Source organism: Carassius auratus, chromosome 17 (genome assembly GCF_003368295.1).
Source record: "Carassius auratus strain Wakin chromosome 17, ASM336829v1, whole genome shotgun sequence".
Taxonomy (NCBI): domain Eukaryota; kingdom Metazoa; phylum Chordata; class Actinopteri; order Cypriniformes; family Cyprinidae; genus Carassius; species Carassius auratus.
In genome coordinates this window covers 18,542,301-18,564,015 of record NC_039259.1, presented here as the reverse complement: position 1 = coordinate 18,564,015, position 21,715 = coordinate 18,542,301, and the positions used below count along the sequence as shown (strand labels likewise).

General features: G+C 35.5%; 1 protein-coding gene across 1 annotated transcript in view; it reads right to left on the bottom strand.

Moving 5' to 3' along the window:
* The window catches only part of pacrg (PARK2 co-regulated), an 84,231-nt gene that overhangs the window by 20,084 nt on the left and 42,432 nt on the right, over positions 1–21,715 (bottom strand). Inside the window, exons 3-4 of the mRNA XM_026286220.1 lie at positions 13,166–13,337; positions 11,243–11,392 (exon numbers count right to left, since the gene is read on the bottom strand). Coding sequence (XP_026142005.1) covers positions 11,243–11,392; positions 13,166–13,337 — 322 coding nt within the window. The remainder of the gene's footprint in view (positions 1–11,242; positions 11,393–13,165; positions 13,338–21,715) is intronic.

The window sequence follows — 21,715 nt, the reverse complement described above, 5'->3', positions numbered from 1 at the left end:
GGAGGTGTTCCCAGTGCAGGAATGTTCTCTGGCATTCCTGCTCTGCCCAGGGATTTGGGCTCTAATTGCCAGGCTGTTCTGCTAATTCTTCATTTGTGGGTCAGGGGCCAGCTGTGGACCTCTGGGCATTGAGCTCCGATCAGCCCTCACCAGGCCAGACACGTTCTTAGGAAATTCTTGTTTTTTTTCAAATATTTTTTGTAGTTGTTGCCCAGTCTCTTTTTTACTTTCTCTCTCTCACACAGAGGATACAGGAAATGAAAGTGAAACATGGGATGGGTGGGACATTCTACACATTTGAGTCATGTATCAATTGATTTTGTTAAAAAAAGGGTCCAATCTTAAAAAAACAGAACATTATAAAAACATTTTTTCCTGCGTTTTATTTCATTTATAATTATTTGTTAAACCATTCTCTTTTGTTGGTTTAACAACATATTTGCATTACTATTTTTTACATTCTATGCCAAAGCACAAACAAAAGTAAGAAAAAAAAATTTACTGAAGATCAAAAAAAAGTGCAATATTTAAGCCTGGTTTAAATTTAGTAACAGAGATACATACATGGGAGATATCTTCATCTCACTACATCCTATATGAAATGAAGATTAGTATTCAACTGCAAGCCTAATTTGTCTAATTTCTCTGCTTTAATGCTAAGTCAGAACGCTTGAATCACACCACACTGCTGTGTGACAGATGAAGGATTCATGCTGATATCAAATGAGATCTTTCACAGCTCCACCAGAGGTCTGGTCATCAAAGCCCACTCTGAGACTCATGCACCAGCCTTCTGAAGACTGTCCTTATCATACACACTCAGATTAAAAACTCATCTTGATGTATTTAGGTCAGATTCCTGTGGGAGTTGCACAAAGGTGAGAGATTAATTGGCTGTAATCTGTGTGATTGAGGATACAAGATGAGAACAAGAACACTGAACATTAAACTTCTCTAGTACAATCTGCTCTTCCAAAACCTAATTCCTGACAAAGAGGCTTTTCTGAAACATAAACAGCTTAATTTTCCTGCATCTTTAGATATGGGGGGGGGGGGGGGGGGGGGGGCAATTCCATAAAAGAGAGTAAATTAATAAATCTTGTTTAGTCTTATTTGTCTACACCTGATCCTCGTGTGCTCTGCTCCCTTTATATTGTGCTCATTTCCCTCTTGTCTTTGCTGGTTAGTTTTGTGTGAGGGTCATGTGCATGCTCCTTGCTTGTGTCTTATTGGAGTTTGCATGTCAGTGTTTTGCATCCGGTCTGGTTTTTGCCCCCAACCCACACAGAATAAATTATAGTTTTTTTTTCCTGAATTAAGTAAATAGCCTAGTTTTAGTCTTGAGGTTCAGTTCTTTATTTTTTTAGTTCTTAAACCTTTTGGTTTGGTTCATTTTTATAAAATGTTCTAGTTATCCGCAAGGTCACCGTCTTGTCTTTTTTATTTTGTTTGTAGTTCTAGTCCTTTTATTCTGAGCTTTTTCCCTTTTGTTATCCTTTTTGTTTTCATAGGTCTCAGTTTTTTTATTTCTAGAATTGATTTTATTACTTTGTTGTTTCACTTTCAGTTTTCTTTCTTGTTTATCCTCCCTAGTCATTGTTTTGCAAGGTCTTGTCTTTGTGTGTGTCTGTCAAGTTGGTTCTTGTCCTGCTTCCCGAATCTGCCCTGGTTTCTGTGCTTTAAGTGTTACCATCTCCTAGGCCTAGCCTGCGGTTCTTTGAGGTGCTACCTAGTCTCCTTTTGCCTTGGAGTCAGAACCTATCCCATCTCAACTTGCCTGTTGTCTGCCCTAGCCTATTGTGTGGACTGTCTTCCTGTCTTGTCCTCTTGTGTTCCCATTTTGCTCATAAACTCTGTTTCCCCTGTTCATTCTGCATCTGGGTCCTCCCTCACCAAACCGTGACACTAATGTAGTGAAGTTGTAAAATATATGTACTGTATATAGTCTTTATGGAATATAACAGTATTTGCAAGTAATATTTGGAAATGTACATTTTCCTACTGGCAGACTAAAGCAAAAGATATGAATAACAAGGGGTGCATGCAGAACCAAAATAAAAAATGAGTTGTGTAAATAAGTTCTGACTGCTGATTTGCATACATAGTTGACAGCTGTTAATGTACAATTATTATTTTAGATCAACAAACTGTAATACTGTATAACATTTCTATTCAAACTGGAAGCATAAATCTAAGCTATCCGCTGCCATTTTCAAAGCACAACTGACATTTCTTTCATTAACAATGTTCAAATTTGCTGACAACCCGGCGAGATAAAAGTTTGCTTAAGTATGTAAATGATGAAAATTTATATTAAAAAAGAAAAAAAAGTAAATAGTACCATTTTATTTGAAGTCTACTATAAAATAATTATATTTTAGGCAATACTCCCTTACTCCCTAAAACTTATTTTAAAATATAATAATGTGATCACACTTTATGTATTATTTTGTTTATCATAAAAAAAAAAAACTAAATAAAGTGAAATATTATTATTACTATTATTACTTTTTTATATATAGTTATATTTAATGGGTCACACTGTGCAGTGAGAGGAATGGTCTTGAGATGCTCTTATGAGAGAAAGAGTGAAAAGCTTGTGCACCCCTGTGAATAGCCAAATGCTTCTGTGAAGCAAAACAAGATGTAAACATGTAAAGATGTGATCTGTTTCGCCTGTCCATTTGCCATGGGATTTTAATAGCAGGTGTGAACAGGGCCTATCTACTCCAGTCACTATTAGAGAGAGTCAAGCTCAGCTCTCAGCAAGGGTCGTGCTTTCAGCAGGTCTGGCGAGGGATCGGCAGTCTATTAAACCAAACTCTGCTCAACTCAGAAACAGAATCCACGGCATGAAGAAGTCAATCCAGCTGATTAACGGAGTCCCTGCTGCAGAGTACAGCTAGACGGAAAACTCACAAATCTAATCTAGAGACCTCAACCCTGTGGATGAGATGCTATTTGCATTGAAATAGAACCATCTTCAGCTGCCTGCTGTCAGGAGTTTGTGTGTACGTGTGTGTCTGGGTCTCAGGTGGTAGTGAATGAGGAAGCATTGGACTGGAGGGCTAACACTGAATTAAGGATACACACAGGTGCTGTAGAGTGGAAATGGAGTCTGGATAGTAGCTGCACAGATTTAAAAGCTTTGTCACATGAGACACTGTGTATGTGTGTGTGTGTGTGTGTGTGTGTGTGTGTGTGTGTGGTTTGTGCAGTTGCGTACGTATGATAGTACAGGCACAGATGGCGTTGTCAGTGGTGACCGATGTGTTTACTAGCTTACCACAGGAACAGAAGTCATCTATCATGGAGTATTGTGTTTCTGTTTGGTTGTGTGTATTACTGTATATATATGTGTGTGTGTAAGTCTCTAGTGTGCGCTCATGGATATGCTGCATCATGAGACTCAACATTTTAGTAAAGACACTATAGGGATATGTCATAAACCCTTGCTTTCAAGTATAATTGAACTAATCAAATAGAGTTTGGTTTGTTTGATACCTTTGACACAATAAAATTAATTCTACTACTGTTAAAAAGTTGGGGGTCGGTATGTTTTTTTTTTTTTTTTGTGAAAGAAATTAAAAATTATTTAGCAAGGCTACACTAAAATGATCAAAAGTGGCAGTAAAGTGAGGGTAAATACATTATTATACAACGATTTCTATTTCAAATAAATACTGTTCTTTTTAACTTTATATTTATCAAATTCTGGAGAATCCTGGAAAAATACAGTACTGTTTCCACACACACACAAAAAAAAAATAAGCAGCACAACTGTTTTCAATACTCACAATCATATGTAATGTTGCTTGAGCAACAATTCAGCATATTGGAATGATTTCTGAACGATAATGGGACATTAAATACTGGAGTAATAATGGCTGCTGAAAATGCAACTTTGCCATAATAGGAATGAATCTCATTTTAAAAATGTATTAAAATAGAAAACATTATTTTAATTTGTAATAATATTTCATGCTATTACTGTTTATACTGTATTTTGAGCAAACAAATGTAGACATGGTGAGCAGAAAATACTTTTTTCAAAAAAAAAAAGTAAATATTTTAGCGACCCCAAACTTTTGAAGAGTAGTACAAATTCAAAGACTATATGCACACACCCACATACTGAGTTGGTTCAGGTGTGGAACATTTTGCCCTCTAGAACAGATGGTTTTACTTCTCACCACATATGGAGGCAGGTCTGGTCAGGTGTCAGTACTACTCTCTCTCTCTTTCTCAATAAGAGTGTGATGGTGTGATCAGCTGCTCTTGGGTCACAGGAGATTTTTTTACTGTGTCTGCAGCAGCTCATAAACTGCTGCCATCCCATCACTCCCTACTACTTTATATTACTTAACATATTTTGGGGGAAAATTTGTACCAAAAGTGAGCTAAATCTGATAAAATCTCCAAAAACCTCCCTTTGGGGACATCTTTATTTGTAAAATGGGTTTAAAAATAAACTAAATAAAGTTTGTTTTAGAAATTGCAGAAGTCTCTTGTTGGGTTGGTGAAGGGCGAAAGAATATACGGTTTGTACAATATAAAAACCACACCTACAGAATGGAATGTCCCCAAATAGCAGCTAAGTAAACACGAATGTGCGTGTGTGTGCGTGTGCGTGTGTGTGTGTGATTTAGAATACATTTCTCTAAATTATACAAAATTTAAAGAAATAAGAATTACAAAATGTATAAAACTTATAAAATTAAATATATTTAAATCTAAATATAACACATATAAATAATAAATGTAATAAAATAAATTAATCAAAATCATTTATTAAACATTTTTAAAATACACAATTCAATTACATGACAATAAAACATAGTTATTAATAAATAATTTTACCAGAGACCAGGTTCTCTCTCTCTCTCTCTCTCTCTCTCTCTCTCACACACACACACACACACACACACACACACACACACACACACACACACACACACACACACATACTCAAAAGAAAAAAGAAGAATGTAGAGATTTATATAATAGACTTTATATTATAGTAGTGCATGTCTTTGTGGGCCTCCATTTGTGCCATTATGAACTATAAGTCCTTGTTCTTTATTGTGCAAATTAATCAACCTTGTTTTCAAACAAGATTTCTCACAGCCTCAGATCCAAGTTCAAGTCAATGGATATGCAGATGGACTATTTAAAATACCGCCTATTCATTTAGCTCATGAAAGCACTATTACACCACATATTTGAGTGTGCATGGAAGCAGCTTCAGAAGTATGTGCTCATACGTATGCATCCCTTATGAGGAACACTGCATGCACATTCATATCTGTGAGAAGATCAGATGAAGACAGAAGCAGCAGTGTTGGTGCTCTGAATCAGGAATCTCAGCTCAAAAGGTGTCTCAAAAATGAGCTGCATTAACATAGCTGAAAACTTTAGGATAAAAGCACAACAGATGATGGCAGATCACGGATTAATACAAACACAGATCGAAAGTCTTAAAGCCAGGAGAGATCAATAGAAAGAGCAAAAGAAAGTGAATGAGCCCATCGCTCATTTTTAAAAGACCACAGCATTCAAGTCAGTGTTTGAATGTCTAATACAGAGAATTGCTAATACAGAGAATATTTAATACACACACATAAACTCCATCTTGAACTAACTCAATGCCCAGATCAGATCACTCGACAACTCAGAGCACTTAAGTTTGATACTTCTAGATTACTAGAATATTTCTAGAATAATATCAACTAGATGAATTTAAGTTAGCAGTTAACAGTTAGCAAACACACACTTCTTAAACTCACAAAACAGCTTAGCTACCCAATACAGAAAACGGAATCTCAAATTCTGAATTGTACTCACTATTGGCAGGAAAATGAGAAAAAAGGAAAACTAAAGCATGCAAAACAGAAAATGAACAATGAAAATGAAACCAAAAGTGTGCATAGGCCTAATTGCTACTTTAATTTTACACACCATTTTGTCTAAATAAATAAAAATTATTTATTTAAAGTGAAGTTCATTTTGAGATTTGATAAAGACGTAACACTTTTATTAAATCATTAGTTTAAATCATTAAAGAACTTTAAATGAGGTTAATTTAACTTTTAGATGGCAAAGGCGATCGAAATTTATAAACAGAAAATGTGCATGAACAATTTAATATCCAATTTCAGTCAATATTTATCCAATATGATACAATACTTATAAAATACTCTCTGTGAAGGCTTCCATGGACAGTGTCTCACAAAAGAAAGAGAAATAAAAAAAAGGAAATTAAATTCAGAGACAAAAAACAGAGTAAGAGAAATAAAGGCAGAAACACATGTGGATGATGTCATGTGTGTGTATGTGAGCAATAGGCTGATGTGTGCAGAGACAGTCAGGTACTGATGAGTCCGGGCTGTAATCAATTGACCTTTAAATTTGAGCCGCTGCTCAATATATATTTACAATTTATATGTACAGTAAAATATATAAATTGACTGGCTGTGTTAAAGCAGCATCATTAAGGGCTATGAAGCATGCTGAGACAGGTCAGGTGTGCACAGGAGAATCGTACGCATGAGGGTGGGCTTGGCAGAGCTGTTCTCTTCTCTCTGGGGGCAGCAGTGGCTGAGATGATGAATTCATCATTGCTGTAAGAGTCCTGCAGGAGACCAGATTGGCTCAAATCCCCCATGAGAGGAAGACACGTGACATAGACAGGAAAATTACGAGCTCATAGGGAGCAGGGTATGAAACTTTTATTGTATTGCTTTGTGTTTGTGCGAGCATGTTCTTATGAATATACTTTTTACAGGAGAAGAGGGTATCGTATCAGCAGTGATAAACAAAGTCTCTCAAAAACATGGACTAGCACTTGATATGATAGCAATATGGGCAGATGTTCTCTAGTGAACAAGTATAGGCATACACACACAACCAAGTTGTATACATACACACACACACACACACACACACAAGCACACTACAGTCTAGGGATTTGTAAACTGGGATATGGGAATCTCCAGGGGGTCACAAATAGGCATAATAATAGTATAAAAAAAAAAAAAAATATATATATATATATATATATATATATATATATATATATATATATATATATATATATATATATATATATATATATGTATATATATATATATATATATATGTATATATATATATATATATATATATGTATGTATATATATATATATGTATATATATATGTATATATATATACGTATATATATATATATATATATATATATATATATATATATATGTATATGTATATATATATATATATATATATATATATATATATATATATATATATATATATATATGCACTCACAAAATTCTATAAATTAATTATAATTATTATTCTAATTATTTTTATTTAATAACATTTGTTTTACCAACATATTAGAATGCACATTTTCACTCTGATTTTTTAAAGACTAGTCAGAAACTGTGAAAATAATCAAGTATTTTTATTTTTTAATTGACTATCATAGATTTATTGTCAAAGTAATAGAAGGTAAATATTTTACAAATATTTATAATATTTGTATTTTTTAAAGTACTGTATAAATGACTCTTGATACATATATGGCCTTTATAATTTAGGAAAGAGTCCCCTTGCAAAAGGGCCATTTATTGTGGCCTTGAAAAACCTTGGACTAGCCATATACATTTCAACACCAGGCCATGCAGTTTTAAGCAACAGTCCTGGTCTTTTCTTTAACAAAAATTCACTTGTGACTTCTGTCTTAATGTATTAAATATTTTGGCTTATTTAAATAAACTATTAGCTTCCAATAGAAGTATAAGCCTACACTCTCTGTTCCATTTAACACATTTACCAAAAAATGCTTAAATCCAGTTTTAAATCCCCCAAGTCCACAGATTCTGTCTAGGCCTGCTAATCACTCAAAAACATGTGAAGCTACGTGTATATGGAATTGCATTTGCATTATATAAGGTCTGCATTGCCTTGAGTGGCTGTTACCCTCCAGAGCCCGTCTCACAATGGTAGGAGGTCGCTAAATTGAGGTACAAACTTCTACTGGCAACGTGTGATAAGACACACCTGAGGCTAATAGCACCTCTGCCATCCACATACAAGGAACAACATTACCAGACCGCCACCAAGATAATATATCACCAGCCCCTACACCCCTGAAACTACCACCTCATGAACACAAATAGTATTTTTATTTCTAAATAAAACTTCACTATATATGTTACTGTGTGTGTGTGCTTATCAGGCTCATCGGCATTCCCAGCAGGAAGATTCATAGGAACAAAAAGAGTGTATCACAGCAGGTCTGGAGCAGATTAATGTGGAAAGCAGACTAACAGCTCAAAGATAATGCAGGCCAATAAAAAAGACACACAAACACACACACACACACACACACACACACACACACACACGTGCATGCAGGGAACAGGAGTGAAGCAGAGGCTAACGGCAGAACAGCTCGGGGTCGTTAAGCATCATTAGCGGGACATTTGTTCAGACACATTTGTCAGGAAGCGTCCTGCTAAGCAGGGAGTGTGTTCTCCTCAAGGAGTGTGTACTGGACAGAGGCAAGCAGGCAGGAAATTAAGTTACTGCCGTATGTGTGTGTGTGTGTGTGTGTAATCTACTGCATGATGGAGCAGATCTGTCCCTCGTAAGAGACGTCACCATGTTTGATTAACAACAAGAATCATCCCAGCCGGAAAACAACAGAAGCGTGTAAACTGCATCTGTGATTCGCATGCATTTTCAGTAGTTTGAAGTACAGCAGCACACAAACACGCACTCACACAAGTGAAAATGCTGCAGGCTAATCAGGAGGTAAATCAAGCTTACCTGAAGCCCAAGTGACCACAAAAGTCTTAGAAACCCACAGAAAGTGAAAAGACACAGCAAGATGTCAGTGCTACATATTGATCGAAGGGGTTAAACTTCCAGACTCTTAATGATTTAAACAGAGTGGAATAACATTAGGGAAACGCATACAGAAATAGTTCATTTATAACTACTCCAGGGTCAAGGAGTTCTGCCTAGAACAAATTTACCACAAATTTTATTTTTAAAGGAACGGTCTAACCAAAAATTGCAAGGTTTATGTAGCTCTGAATGCCAAGATCAGGGGTTTGATTCCTAGAGAACATAAACTGACAAAATGTATCATTTACCGTAAGCCGCTTTGAACAAAAGCATTTAAAAATTTCCATAAAAATTGGATTCTGGATAATTATTGATTATAAAGCTTAAAAAAATAATAATAATTGAGAAACATATAATATAATATAATATAATATAATATAATATAATATAATATAATATAATATAATATAATATAATATCATATAATATAATATAATATAATATAATATAATATAATATAATATAATATAATATAATATAATGCATAAAGTGCGAGAAATCACGAGTTTAAAGTTCAAATCATTCAATTCACACGGACCGACCATCACACAGAGAACACGCAATCATGCTGGATAAAAATGATAAAAACTTCACAAGATCTCACAGCTGGAGTTTGCTAGGTTTCTTAAATTAAATGTTCATATATTGGTCGACCACTAATTTTTAGCCCAGCTTCAATAAACTGCAAGTCTCCAAACATCTCTCTCTATCTCATATAATCAGACTACTTAACTATGGCACAGAACTAAAAGGTTTGTTTTTAAATCTGCAGATAAAAATAGCAACTGCTCATTTCTAAATTCACAAGATGCACAGAATAGTGCCGTACAACCAAGGCAAACCAATTTAACCAGTCCTGATCTTGACTTGTAAACCAGGCATTAAACACTTAAAAGACTTTTCCTACCGCTAATTCACAGAGGAGATTAATATGGAGCCTGGAGCTAATGAGAGAAGCTTTCTCTGCTCCTCCAGTGCTCCTACTTTCGCTCAAAAAAAAACATTAGCAGATAATGTAACGGAATTAAGAAGACAAAAGATTCAAATTGGATATTGATCAGAGGAGTGAGGTGGCAGCATTTCGGCTGCTTAAGCCCGTGATGAGGTGATTGATCCACAATGCTTGTCCTCACGTCTGAAGATGTCTGGCAGGCCTATAGTCTGCCTGACAAAGGCAATGAATGGAAGCGTGAACTGGTCCGAAACCAGGACACATACAGAATGCTCATCGGGCCTCAGCACCATGTTTAAAAGGATGAAAGACATCAGACGACAAAGAGACACAAATATAACTACACAATCAATAGAAATGCAGTCGCCAGATGATGTAGATTCTTGTATTGGCATGTAGAAAGTCGGCATAAATGTTCTGTAATGATGTAGAATGTTCAATAAGAGTGACTCAGAGCAGTGCCAAAGTCGGCTGATCTGAGACCAGCTTTAAAGATCACAGCTGAAGGCTTGGATCCTGAAAAACAAGCACTGATCTCCAGCAAGACAAGGGCCGCAGGGATCAATGCAAAATCAATGTTAATTGTTAGTGTTTTTCTATGTGGGCAGATCAGAGATAGAAAAAAATAAAATAAAAAAAGTTAAACGTAAAACCAAGCAGAAGAAAAAGCACTGAATGTAGTCTTACAAAACATACTATAGAAGTAAAAATTGCTGTTCTATAAAAACAATAAGTCACTTTTCCAAGGCACGCCTCTGTGTATTGTGCATAAAACCATCCCTTTTGAGACCACCATTTGTTTGTTTTTACACAGTCTTGAGAGATTTGTTGATTAAAAATACTTCTGTCAGGACCACTGTCATCAAAGATGATTGACAATTAGCATACAGTTTGGATGTGCAGCCTAGCATTCATGCAGCCTAGCATGAATGACAGCAGAGAGTGCAGCGATAACTCCAGTTGGGTAAATAGAGAAGAACCAACATGGATTTATTGCAGGTATCATTAATGTTCAATCATTTAACATAAACATTTTAGAAATTAGTCTGATTCAAAGGGGAATCAGAAGGGTGAATCCTGACTGGATGAGAGGAGGAGCAGGGGATAGAGGAGGATAATTAGCTACTGAGCAACACTAAACAGCTGATAATACTGAAGGACCTCATATATGGGTGCTGTGATAGGTGTCACATCCCTATAGGAAGGTTTGAGGAACAGCTGAAGAGTCAGCTGACACAAGCTTGACTAACATGACCTGCCAGAACCAACGCTACACTTGATATATACAGTATATATTTCACAAAAGTGATTTCAAAAGCTAAAAAAAAACTTTTATAAAAACCAAAAGCAGTTACAGATTTAAATCAGTTGCTTACTGTTCATGTTCTTGAAGATGTTCAGGATGGGCAGGATCTGTCTGTAGTATGGGACCAGCGCCTCCCCCACCATATCTGCTGATACAACCAAGTGCTGCAGAACCTTCAGCGTGGTGCAGATGACCTGCCTGCTCCTCGTGTTGAGAGCATCTGCAGACAACACAGAGAGATGAAGAAAACAAGAAAGAAGGTCCAAAAACATTTTGAAGTCAGGAATAGTTTTGCCATTTTACAACTCTGATTGTAAACAACACTCCCTTTTCTCCATCCATAGTTGAAAAATCACTTCCTTCACAGGCTCTGTATGCTGGGAAGAAAGCATCAATTCAATACTACAAAAAAACATTCATCTGCAACTGGCATGATATCCCATATTCCTGTGGTTCAATGGTTAGTCAAAAGAATGACAGACCACTTGAAAGAAGCATTTTCATTCATAAATATCTATTTTTCCATATGATTTGACTTCTACTGAGAAATAAGCTTTTGTTGTCAATAAATATATATTTGGTTGCCCCTTGAATTATCAAAGATTATTGATGTTATGATGCATTTAAAGCCTGCCTGACGGTATAAGAGTGGCAGCTGTACATTGTACTTTACCAATCACTTCCACTTACTTCCTGCTATCTTATATCTGTATAACACACTATGAAATTCTAATTACCAAACAAACACGGCAAACTGTTTTCAATCAGTGAGACATTTGCACCAAAGGAGTGCTCAGTAATTTGTGGTGTGTGACGCATCTGGAGGAGTGAAGATCTGTTTCTAAATCTCTCTAAATAAAGGAACCGTTAATTCCTCCCTCATATTAGTCTCTAAAAATGAACGACCTCACATACCTTTTCCTTCTCTAAATACCACAGGAGCACAACATTAAGACACTTCAGTAATTGCGTTAGTTTAACTCCTGCAGCCATTCCTGTGAGAGAGGGAAGAAAAAGTGTTCTAATCCATCCATCTATCTATCTTGCAATCAAGAAGAAGAATTGATTCATTTAATCATCCCACAGGAGCTCATTTATTCTTGATTCTGGACTTCGATTTGACCAGTGCAAAATTTCACCTTCTTGTTTTTACTCTCTTCAATGTGACCTTTGCTGTGTGTAAGGTCAGTATTTGTTGTGTTTTTTCCCCCTCCAGTTAGCTTAATCCATTCCTTCTTCTATCCATGATTTTCTAATGTATGCTAAGTTCTGCCTGAAAGAAGCTTATTTTGTCAGTAAGATGTACCTTGCATGTATAATACCATTTTTTTAAACAGGAAGACAAACAAAAATTAACCAATAAAAACTTGCATTGTAAAAAAAAAAAAAAAAATTAAATTAAATAAATAAAAAACACATTATAACAAACGGTTCAAACTTCTATAAAAGGGGTCTTTTTGCTTTGCTTGGAAAAACGTTTTTCACAAAAAAACGAATAAAAAAAATGATATTATATAATTTACACAGGATCGTAAGAACCCCTGGCAAAAAATAAAGCACCCATGCCCAATATTGCTCTCATCACACTGGATTCTCCTTCAAACCGTTGAGCTCTTCACATGCCTTTGGCCAAACTCCAGCTGTAATATGCATTTTCAGCATTTCAAGGTTTGCTTCTTACCACCTTTCCATAAGCCAGATTTATGGAGAGTGACTGCTTTAGAGTTTTGGAAGGTAGCCTCTTGGAGGCCTCCCTTAATACTGTAATATTATTACTAATTTAATGCCATTTTTAGTTTGGCAAGCTTTGGAATGCTTCTTCTGTTCTTCCCTTCCTTTAAGATGAAGTGCATACTCTGTAGGACAGACTGACCCCCATTGAAAGATTTTGTGACTTAAAATAATAATAATAATAATTAGTTACTTTGGACAGCAATTATTCTATAGGACAGGAAGAGCATTAGGAAGCAGATTTCATCCTAATGACACTCACTTTTAATGGGTATGATGAGCTGTGGAATAACAGGCAGGATCTTACTGCCACCATGCTCCAGCATGTCATGGATGCCCTGTCGAGCGAAGAACTCATAGGGGTGAACTGTCTCGCACAGTCCGTCAAAGAACAGGGGGAGGTAGTGATGGTAGTCCAGTTTTTCGATCTCCACCTGTTTAAAACACACATGCATACAGGGTCAGCGTTATTTAAAGTGTGTCTGTTCACTATAAAATGTAGAAGCTGCTTCAAATGAGTGGAAGGCCAAAGGGTTTGTGTGTTTTTAAATAACCTCTCTCTACGTCTGTGCTTATATTAGACTCAACAAACACTCATAAGCTCCAAGCCGCATAAAGAGCAGCCCCTGTTTTAGTGCCCCTTAGCATGCCAGCACACATGACTGGGGGGACAGCTGTTCGGGGGTTTAGTACACTCAAACATGTGACTTCCTGTTGGGTCACACATTCACACCTGTTTTGCTTGGTTTATGAGGATGGAAACATGAATAGGCAAGGCCTGTTCCATGTCCTTGAGTATTTGACATACAGTCACACACATTACTGCCTAATTCTTTTTCTTCTTTCTGTCACAAGTCCGCAGTAGGTTTCATGATGTTGTGAATTGTGTTAATTAAAAAAAAAAAAAAACATTTTCAGTAAAAAATCTGAAACTTCCTACTAAATAAATGTATCTATTATATTAGAGTTTTTTATATTAAATATTTATAGGCTATCTATTATATTCATAGGAAAGTTTTAAGAGTTACATTTTTGTAAACAAACAACAACAACAAAACAATTTGGGTAAAAGGGGAAAATAATAACAACAATAATAATAATTCAAGATTCATTCTCTAAACTATTTTTGCCTTTTAAGTAAATAAAATATTAAGTAAATAAAATATTCAAATGTTTCTTAATTAAATTTTTTTAAAATGTTGTATTTTTTTAATCAAGAGCATAATGTGTTATATATATATTATATATATATATATATATATATATATATATATATATATATATATATATATATACACATTTTTTTTTGTGAATTCATTGTGTAACTGTTTATCACACATGTTGTTCTGCTATTGGTTGATTTAAAAAGTGTGTGTGTGTGTGTGTGTGTGTGTGTGTGTGTGTGTCACATGACCCCTCTACAACTGTTCTTTGTAGTCGTAGTGTCATAACAGGAGCTGTGAACTTCAAAGTTGCCAGAACCTCATCAAACCCCTCCTCAGAGATAAAAGTGTACACACACACACACACAAACACAAATGCACACGCTCACAAACACGGCATCATAAGCTTAGCAAGAGGGCTGATTGCTTAGAGCCAATTTACTGGCTAACCTTGACCTTTTCTGACTTGATCAAGTTCATCTTGGTGAGTCATACAGCAAAACTTGAGTACAAAAACAAATATGTGCAGTGTGCTGGTACTGTAGACACACACACACACACACACACAGGCATAGTGTGGATTCAGAACATGAAAAGCAAGAGGAGACACATGCAGCTAACCACAGACAGATGTCTCTCATCACTGGGGTGATGTCTGTGGAACACAACCTCTGCCTGTAGCATTAATCACTGGAACACTGCGAGTATGAGTAGGAGGGTCAGCTTTTGTGTACATTGTGAGGACTAAATGTTCCAACATGGATATTAAAACACTATTATTGTGGGGACCAGGTCATGAAAATGGCTTTACTAAATAATGTATTAATGACAAGATAAACATCCAAAAAGTATTCTGTGGGAAATAGGTTTAAGATTAGAGTGAAATGCATATAATAAACTGAAAAGACAAAACAAGTCAAAAGCTCTGCCATGATAGAAAAACAAACGTGTATGGTTGAGCAGATCTCCAAGGAAATTTATTAGGCTGTGTTGACCACGAATGCATGTGCACCTGATGTTGCTTCTAAAGGGATATTTTTTTTTTTAGTTATTGTGAATTCAGTGCCAACACGTACACTTATTATAACCAAGCATGCTGAACCACCTTTACAAAACTCACACCTCTGCAGGGAAAGAATCAGTGTCACTTACTTTTTTTTTTTATAGACAGAAGAATATATGTAGATTATTAAGCCACAAATGCAGAATTGTTCCTTAATAATTATCAAAATTGTCTAATGAAATAAAAAATGTCTAAGAAATAAGTCTCAGTTCTCACCATAGCTGCATTTATTTTATCAAAAATACAGTAAAATACAATTTTTACCATTGTTAAAATAACTGTTTTCTATTTTTAGATATGAAATATGAAAAATATTCAGTTATTTTATATTAATAATTCATCAACATTTTTATTACTTAATTGTTTTTTCTTTGTGTTTGCGTATATGAATTTTTTGTAGGCAAGGCAAGGGAAGTTTATTTATATAGCACATTTCGTACACAATGGTAATTCAAAGTTCTTAACATAAAAGAAACAAATAATAAAACAAAAATAAAAACAAGCAATTTTAAACCAGTCCACCCTGCTGGTGATAAAGGCATGAACAAGTTTCTCCAAGTCTTGACTGGAAAAAAAACAACATCTAATTCTTGCATTGTTTTTAAGATGATAGTATGCTGATTTAGTTACTGCTTTGACATGACTACTGAAACTAAGGTCTGTCTCCAGAATCACATCAAGATTCCTGACTTGAATTTTAGTTGTTTGACCCCTAGAGTCAAGGTATGCATTCACCTTGAACACTTCATCTTTGTTTCCAAATGCAATAACTTTTATTATTAGAAAGTTCTGGCACATCCAAGTATTAATTTCACCAATACATTGGCAGAGGGAGTCAATGGGACTGTAGTCATTTGGAGATAAGGCTAGGTAAATCTGGGTATCATCAACATAGCTGTGATAGGCAATTTGGTTCTTTCTCATTATTTGACTCAGTGGGAGCATGTACAGGCTAAACAAGAGCGGTGCAAGAATTGGCCCTTGTGGGACTCCGTATGTCATGGACGTCCACTTAGACTTATGCTTTCCTAGACTCACATAATAGCCTCTCCCCTCTAAGTATGACCTAAACCATTTGAGTACCATCCCAGAAAACCAGACCCAGTTTTCCAGTCTCTCTAGTAGTATGTTATGATCGACAGTGTCAAACGCAGCACTGAGATCTAGCAATACCAGCACTGATATTTTACCAGAGTCAGAATTTAAGCGAATATCATTTATTATCTTAATGAGTGCTGTCTCTGTGCTGTGATGTGGTCGGAAACCAGATTGAAAATTGTCCAGGTATCCATTTGAGTTGAAGTATTTGTTCAGCTGATTAAAAACAACCTTTTCTATAATTTTGACTATAAAAGGAAGATTAGATATTGGTCTATAATTGCTCAAAATGGTGTTATCAAGATTGCTCTTTTTCAAGAGAGGCTTAACAACTGCAGTTTTCAGTGAGTTTGGAAATGTCCCTGAATGAAGTGAGGCATTCACCACTTCAAAGAGATCTGCTTCTAAACAATTTAGCACACTTTTAAAAAAAGATGTGGGAAGTGTGTCAAGATAGCAGGTTGACGATTTTAGGTGATGCACTATTTCTTCCAAAATCGCTTCAAAAGTAGACATAGTATATTTTTGATATTGTGGCCAAATCTGTCTGACCTCTGCATTTCTTGATGATGTCCTGATTGTCTTTTCATAGTCTGAACTGCTATTGTTTATTAAAATAAGTTACATTAAAATAGAATACACCTCTTGTCACTAGTCACTATATCTTCCAGAAGAACATACTTAATAAAACCTGCCTGCTTACTAATATAACATTTTAATAAAATGCTTTATGTTTTCTTATTCTATAGTAAGTCTAACCAACTTTTAAAAGCAATAAGGCACTAAAGGCTATCTTGTGGCATCATGCCTAACAAACCCCTTCAGGCCTGTTTCACAACACACACAAAAGCAGTGTGTTTTCATATTTCTACACATATTAAAACATCACAGTATTCACACAGTCTGTGTTCACTAATCCAATAAATTCCACTTCCTGTCAATCATTTTCCATTTCAATATCCTGTGGGGTGTGGCAAATTTAAATCAAATTCACACACATGAACAGAAAGACAGCCAGTTCTTAAAAACTGAACTGTGCTTGCTCCTGGTGTGTGAGAACTTGTCCTTTAAAAGGATTTTGATAGCTCTCACATCTATTTGTGTTACATATTGATTTAGAGCAGCCAGAGATGTTAAAGGAAAGACAAATGATTTGTCACTGTTGCAAAAACAAAGAAATATGAGAAGCATCACACATGCTGCGAATGTGACATACATAAACCACAGAATGAGACTGAACAGCTCAAAAGAGACACCATTGGTAAGGTATTTGAAGTAAATAAAACAAAGATTGTTTTACAGTGAAACAGAGAATTATTTCTGACTCTTACAAAAATCGAAGCCCATTCTTTACCATTTACCCATTATTCAATTTGCGGTCTATTCAAAAGAAAAGGGTGAAAGGTCAAGTGGGATTTGAAAAGAGCAAATCTGATCATAAGTGGTCAGTGAGACAGAGAACAGGGTCGTCCCATATCGGTTGCTATGAGGACAGCAAAGATTTCAGTGGCAAATAAGTGAGCATTGAAATTACAGGTACAGGGGAAAAGGCAAATATGGGAGTCAGTGAAACATGAAAAGTGCTGGTCTCGCTGAAAGAGTTTCTGTTGAATGGATGCAATTATGATCCTTTTGGAAGCCATTAAAACTGTAACTGCCCATGAGCAGAGCTGTTGAAAGCTCTTAATGCCTGACAGATTGGGCAGAAAGACAGGCAGGTGCGGTTTGAGCTTGTATGGCTGCAGTGGAACGGATGAGGCAGAGCCGAAACTAACAGCCAGCACTCCAGACACACTCTGGCATTGAGGTGAGACATAAGGCTTGATGTGAATGCCAGCAGCACATTTCTCCTAGCATGCCGAGCACAAAGACACCTGTAGGGGGAAATGGCCAACCCGTGGTGTCGATCATGAAGATGAATGACCAAACTGGCTGCTTGATTTTATATCATCCCTAGAAGAGAAAGAGGCACTCGCTGCAGACAGGAGGAACTCAAGGGCACTCAAAGGACCTTGTGAGTCCCCTAGGCCAAGGGGGACGAGTGAGATGGTACTAAACGCAATACAGGCATGCTCTCAACAAATACTACATACATTTCAAGTTGAACAGTCAGCTTGACACACATTTTGACAGTTTGAAACGTGCCATCCATGTACAAGAGGAGGCAAATGTTCAAAGCAATGTCCTGGTTATGAGAGTGTGACCTGTGAGTGAAAAATGTCATTGCATTTCAGGAAACTACAGAGGGAGGAAAATAACTTGACATCCTCTCTTTGCCAGGCTGTCGCAGTAAGATAGAGGAGCGTTTTTTTCTGGCATGAGAGGAGGGGGAGTATACATTTTCAGGCTCACTCTGCAAGGAAATCATTCTGTTTTCTGGAGATGGCTGTGATGAAGTCACCTGCTGACACGCGGGGGCATATGTGGCACAAGAAGGGCTTCATCTGTCTAAATGAATGTACTCTTCACACCACATCAAAATGCTATTTACATGCTATATATGTCATGTGCAGGAAAGATACATATTTTTTAATTTAAAAAAAGTTAAGTAAATAAATCTTATAATATAATAACACTAATAATAATAATAATAACAATAGCTGCTATTAATGATTATAGAATGGTGCCTGTTAAATTATTTAATTAACATATGTAATTAAAAAATGTGTATGTATAATATTTAATGCAAGTATTCTTGTCTTGTTATATGTGCAAATGTCAAAAATTTGAAAACAAAATAGATTTACTTGAGAAGTGAATTATGCAGATTTGTTTTATGAAAACAAGAACAAATATCTACCAATGTCAACTTAATTCAACTTAAACCAACCTAATTCAAAGAGAAAACAAGTTTACTGATAGATGTTTGCTCTTGTTTAAAGCATAAACTCACTTAATTTTGTTCAGTTTCTCATAAAATATGACTTCATACTGTATTTAGATTTTAGGATGTTTAGTTATTTATACGGGAAAACAAAGCAAAATAAATAAATATATATAATATATATAATATAAATAAGTGAGCATTGAAATTAAAGATACAGGGAAAAAGGATATATATATATATATATATATATATATATATATATATATAATTTTTGTTTTTGCAGTTTGCATTTTGTAAGATTTAATTCTTTGACTTTATGAATGTAAGACTTTCTACTTTTTAAGGACTTAATCTGTGAAAGTGTTAAGACCCACAGAAAACCTGTATCAAATATAATATAATATAATATAATATAATATAATATAATATAATATAATATAATATAATATAATATAATATAATATAATATAATATAATATAATATATTTCTATATAATATAATATATTTCTATATAATATAATATAATTTATTTATATATATTGTTGTTCTGCAATCATGAGCAGGATGATAAAAGAAAAGTATATAACATATTTTTCTGCTCCTCCAGTCACCTAAGATAAAAAATCCAAAGCTTGTGTGTATATCATTTGGCCCGGATAACAGCAATGCTGTATGACTCACACCCAGCTTTCCATCACCAAACAAATACACATTTTCCTGTACTTAAGCTAATGTAAGGAGAAACCACTGGCGGTGGTGCTGAGGAGCTCCAGGACGGTGACGGGCTGTAACAGCAGTGCTCCAGAGCAGACAGGCTGGAGTTGCAGCCGTGGGGCTGTGAGAGGCGGGAGAGAGTTGACAGGTATTGTCAGGAAACTCAGTGAGTGGCCAGCAGACGGAGACGAGCTTGTCTCTGATGGGTTTATTGAAAAAGCTGCAGGCGCAAACTGCTTGAGCCAACATGGCTCTACAACACTCACAATACATAGACATGAATGGCCTTATTTCTCATTGTGCTAAGAATCTCTTTTAACTCTCTTTTCTTCAGGCATTAAATACATTCAGCAGGAGGAAGAGCAGAGACAGACAGAGAAATAAATATAAAAACGTAATGTAAATATTGACAGAAGAACCATTGTCTAGTACATATACACCAACATACTGAACTGGTCTGTAAAGACCCATACTAATCAGTTGCAGAAAAAAAAAGTAAAAAAAAAAAAAAAACATTCAATTCAATAAATAAGATAATGTTAAAAAATAAAATGTCAACTAAAATAAATAATGAAACAGAATAATACAATAAAATAATATAAATATATTTATTTATAAAATTGTATAAAATTTCAGTAATAATTAAGTTCAATGTGTTTAAGTTCAATGTTGTTGTTTTTTTAGAAAGCAAGTAAAATTACAATTTCAATGAGAGAACAAAACAGAACAGGAGACAGATGTGAAACTACTGTGGATGAGTGATTGAGAAGTGAAGTGCACATTTGAGAGCTGTATGCGAAACACTGCTGCCCCAGGCAACTGCCTATATTACCTATGCCGGGATCCGGCACTTGAGCTAGTACTCATATAGGCAATGTGAGTCTGAATATGGTTTAACATATTTCTTAGCCTTCTCTCTCTCCATCATTTTCTGTCACCTCTCCATCTTTGCAAGTGGAGCTTCTCTAGCTAAATTGCTCAATGCATGAGTTTGAAACAATGGCTAGTAAAACCAAACTTTTTCTCCTCTAGTAACTAGTGCCAATCCAGTTTAGAGTCAGGAGGAAGATGAAGAAAGTAGGGTGTGGAGAGAGGTGGAAGTGGAATTCACTTTTGGGCTTTGCTAATCACTTTTGGGCTTAGGGAAAGATTGGCAGAAATGGAAAAGGAGTGAGTTGATGAGAAAATATGAGGATTCTTGTGAGGCCTTTGAATAAAATATGGTTGATATTTTCTGTGTGCGGTGGAGACAGGGCTGTCTGTCATTAGCACGCTGAGGGCAGAGAATCTAGGCTAAGTGTTCAGGCCATTTCTGTTGCCTTTCCAACTGACTGCATAGATATGAGGATTTCACAGCCTATTACACATGATAATTGGAGAACATATTGAATTGGAGGCAATTTTCTCTTCTTCTTTGTATGCATAAATGTTTACAGTATTCACATTAAAGTCTTGTCTAGAAGCATGTGACAGAGCATGCTAGATGACGGATCCAGTTACGTATCCAATATTTGTTTTAATAAATGTGCTTGGCACTCTGTCAAATAATACAAAATAAAAAATGGCATAATAGAGAAGGCTATTTAAATGATGAATGTTTTGTTTACATGGTTTATTAGCAATTCCCGGCATGCAGTGATATTCAATAACAGCACTCCACTAAAAGCGCACCTTTATCTCATTTCATTGTTGCCACTTCTCCATATCAATCAACAAAGTGAAAAGGAACGAGTGAAAGAGAAAAGAGATATGTGGACAAAAATGAGAGAATAGGTAAACATTTGTATTAAGCTGAAAACAATTTGCCAATTTTGACTTAAAAAGAACAATATTCAGTAGTCAATAGTCTAACAACATATGAAGCACAGCTCACCAAGCAGCTTTCTGTTGGTCAAAGCAAAGAATGAACTGAAATCTTTCACACTCACACAAAATTACGAAACACA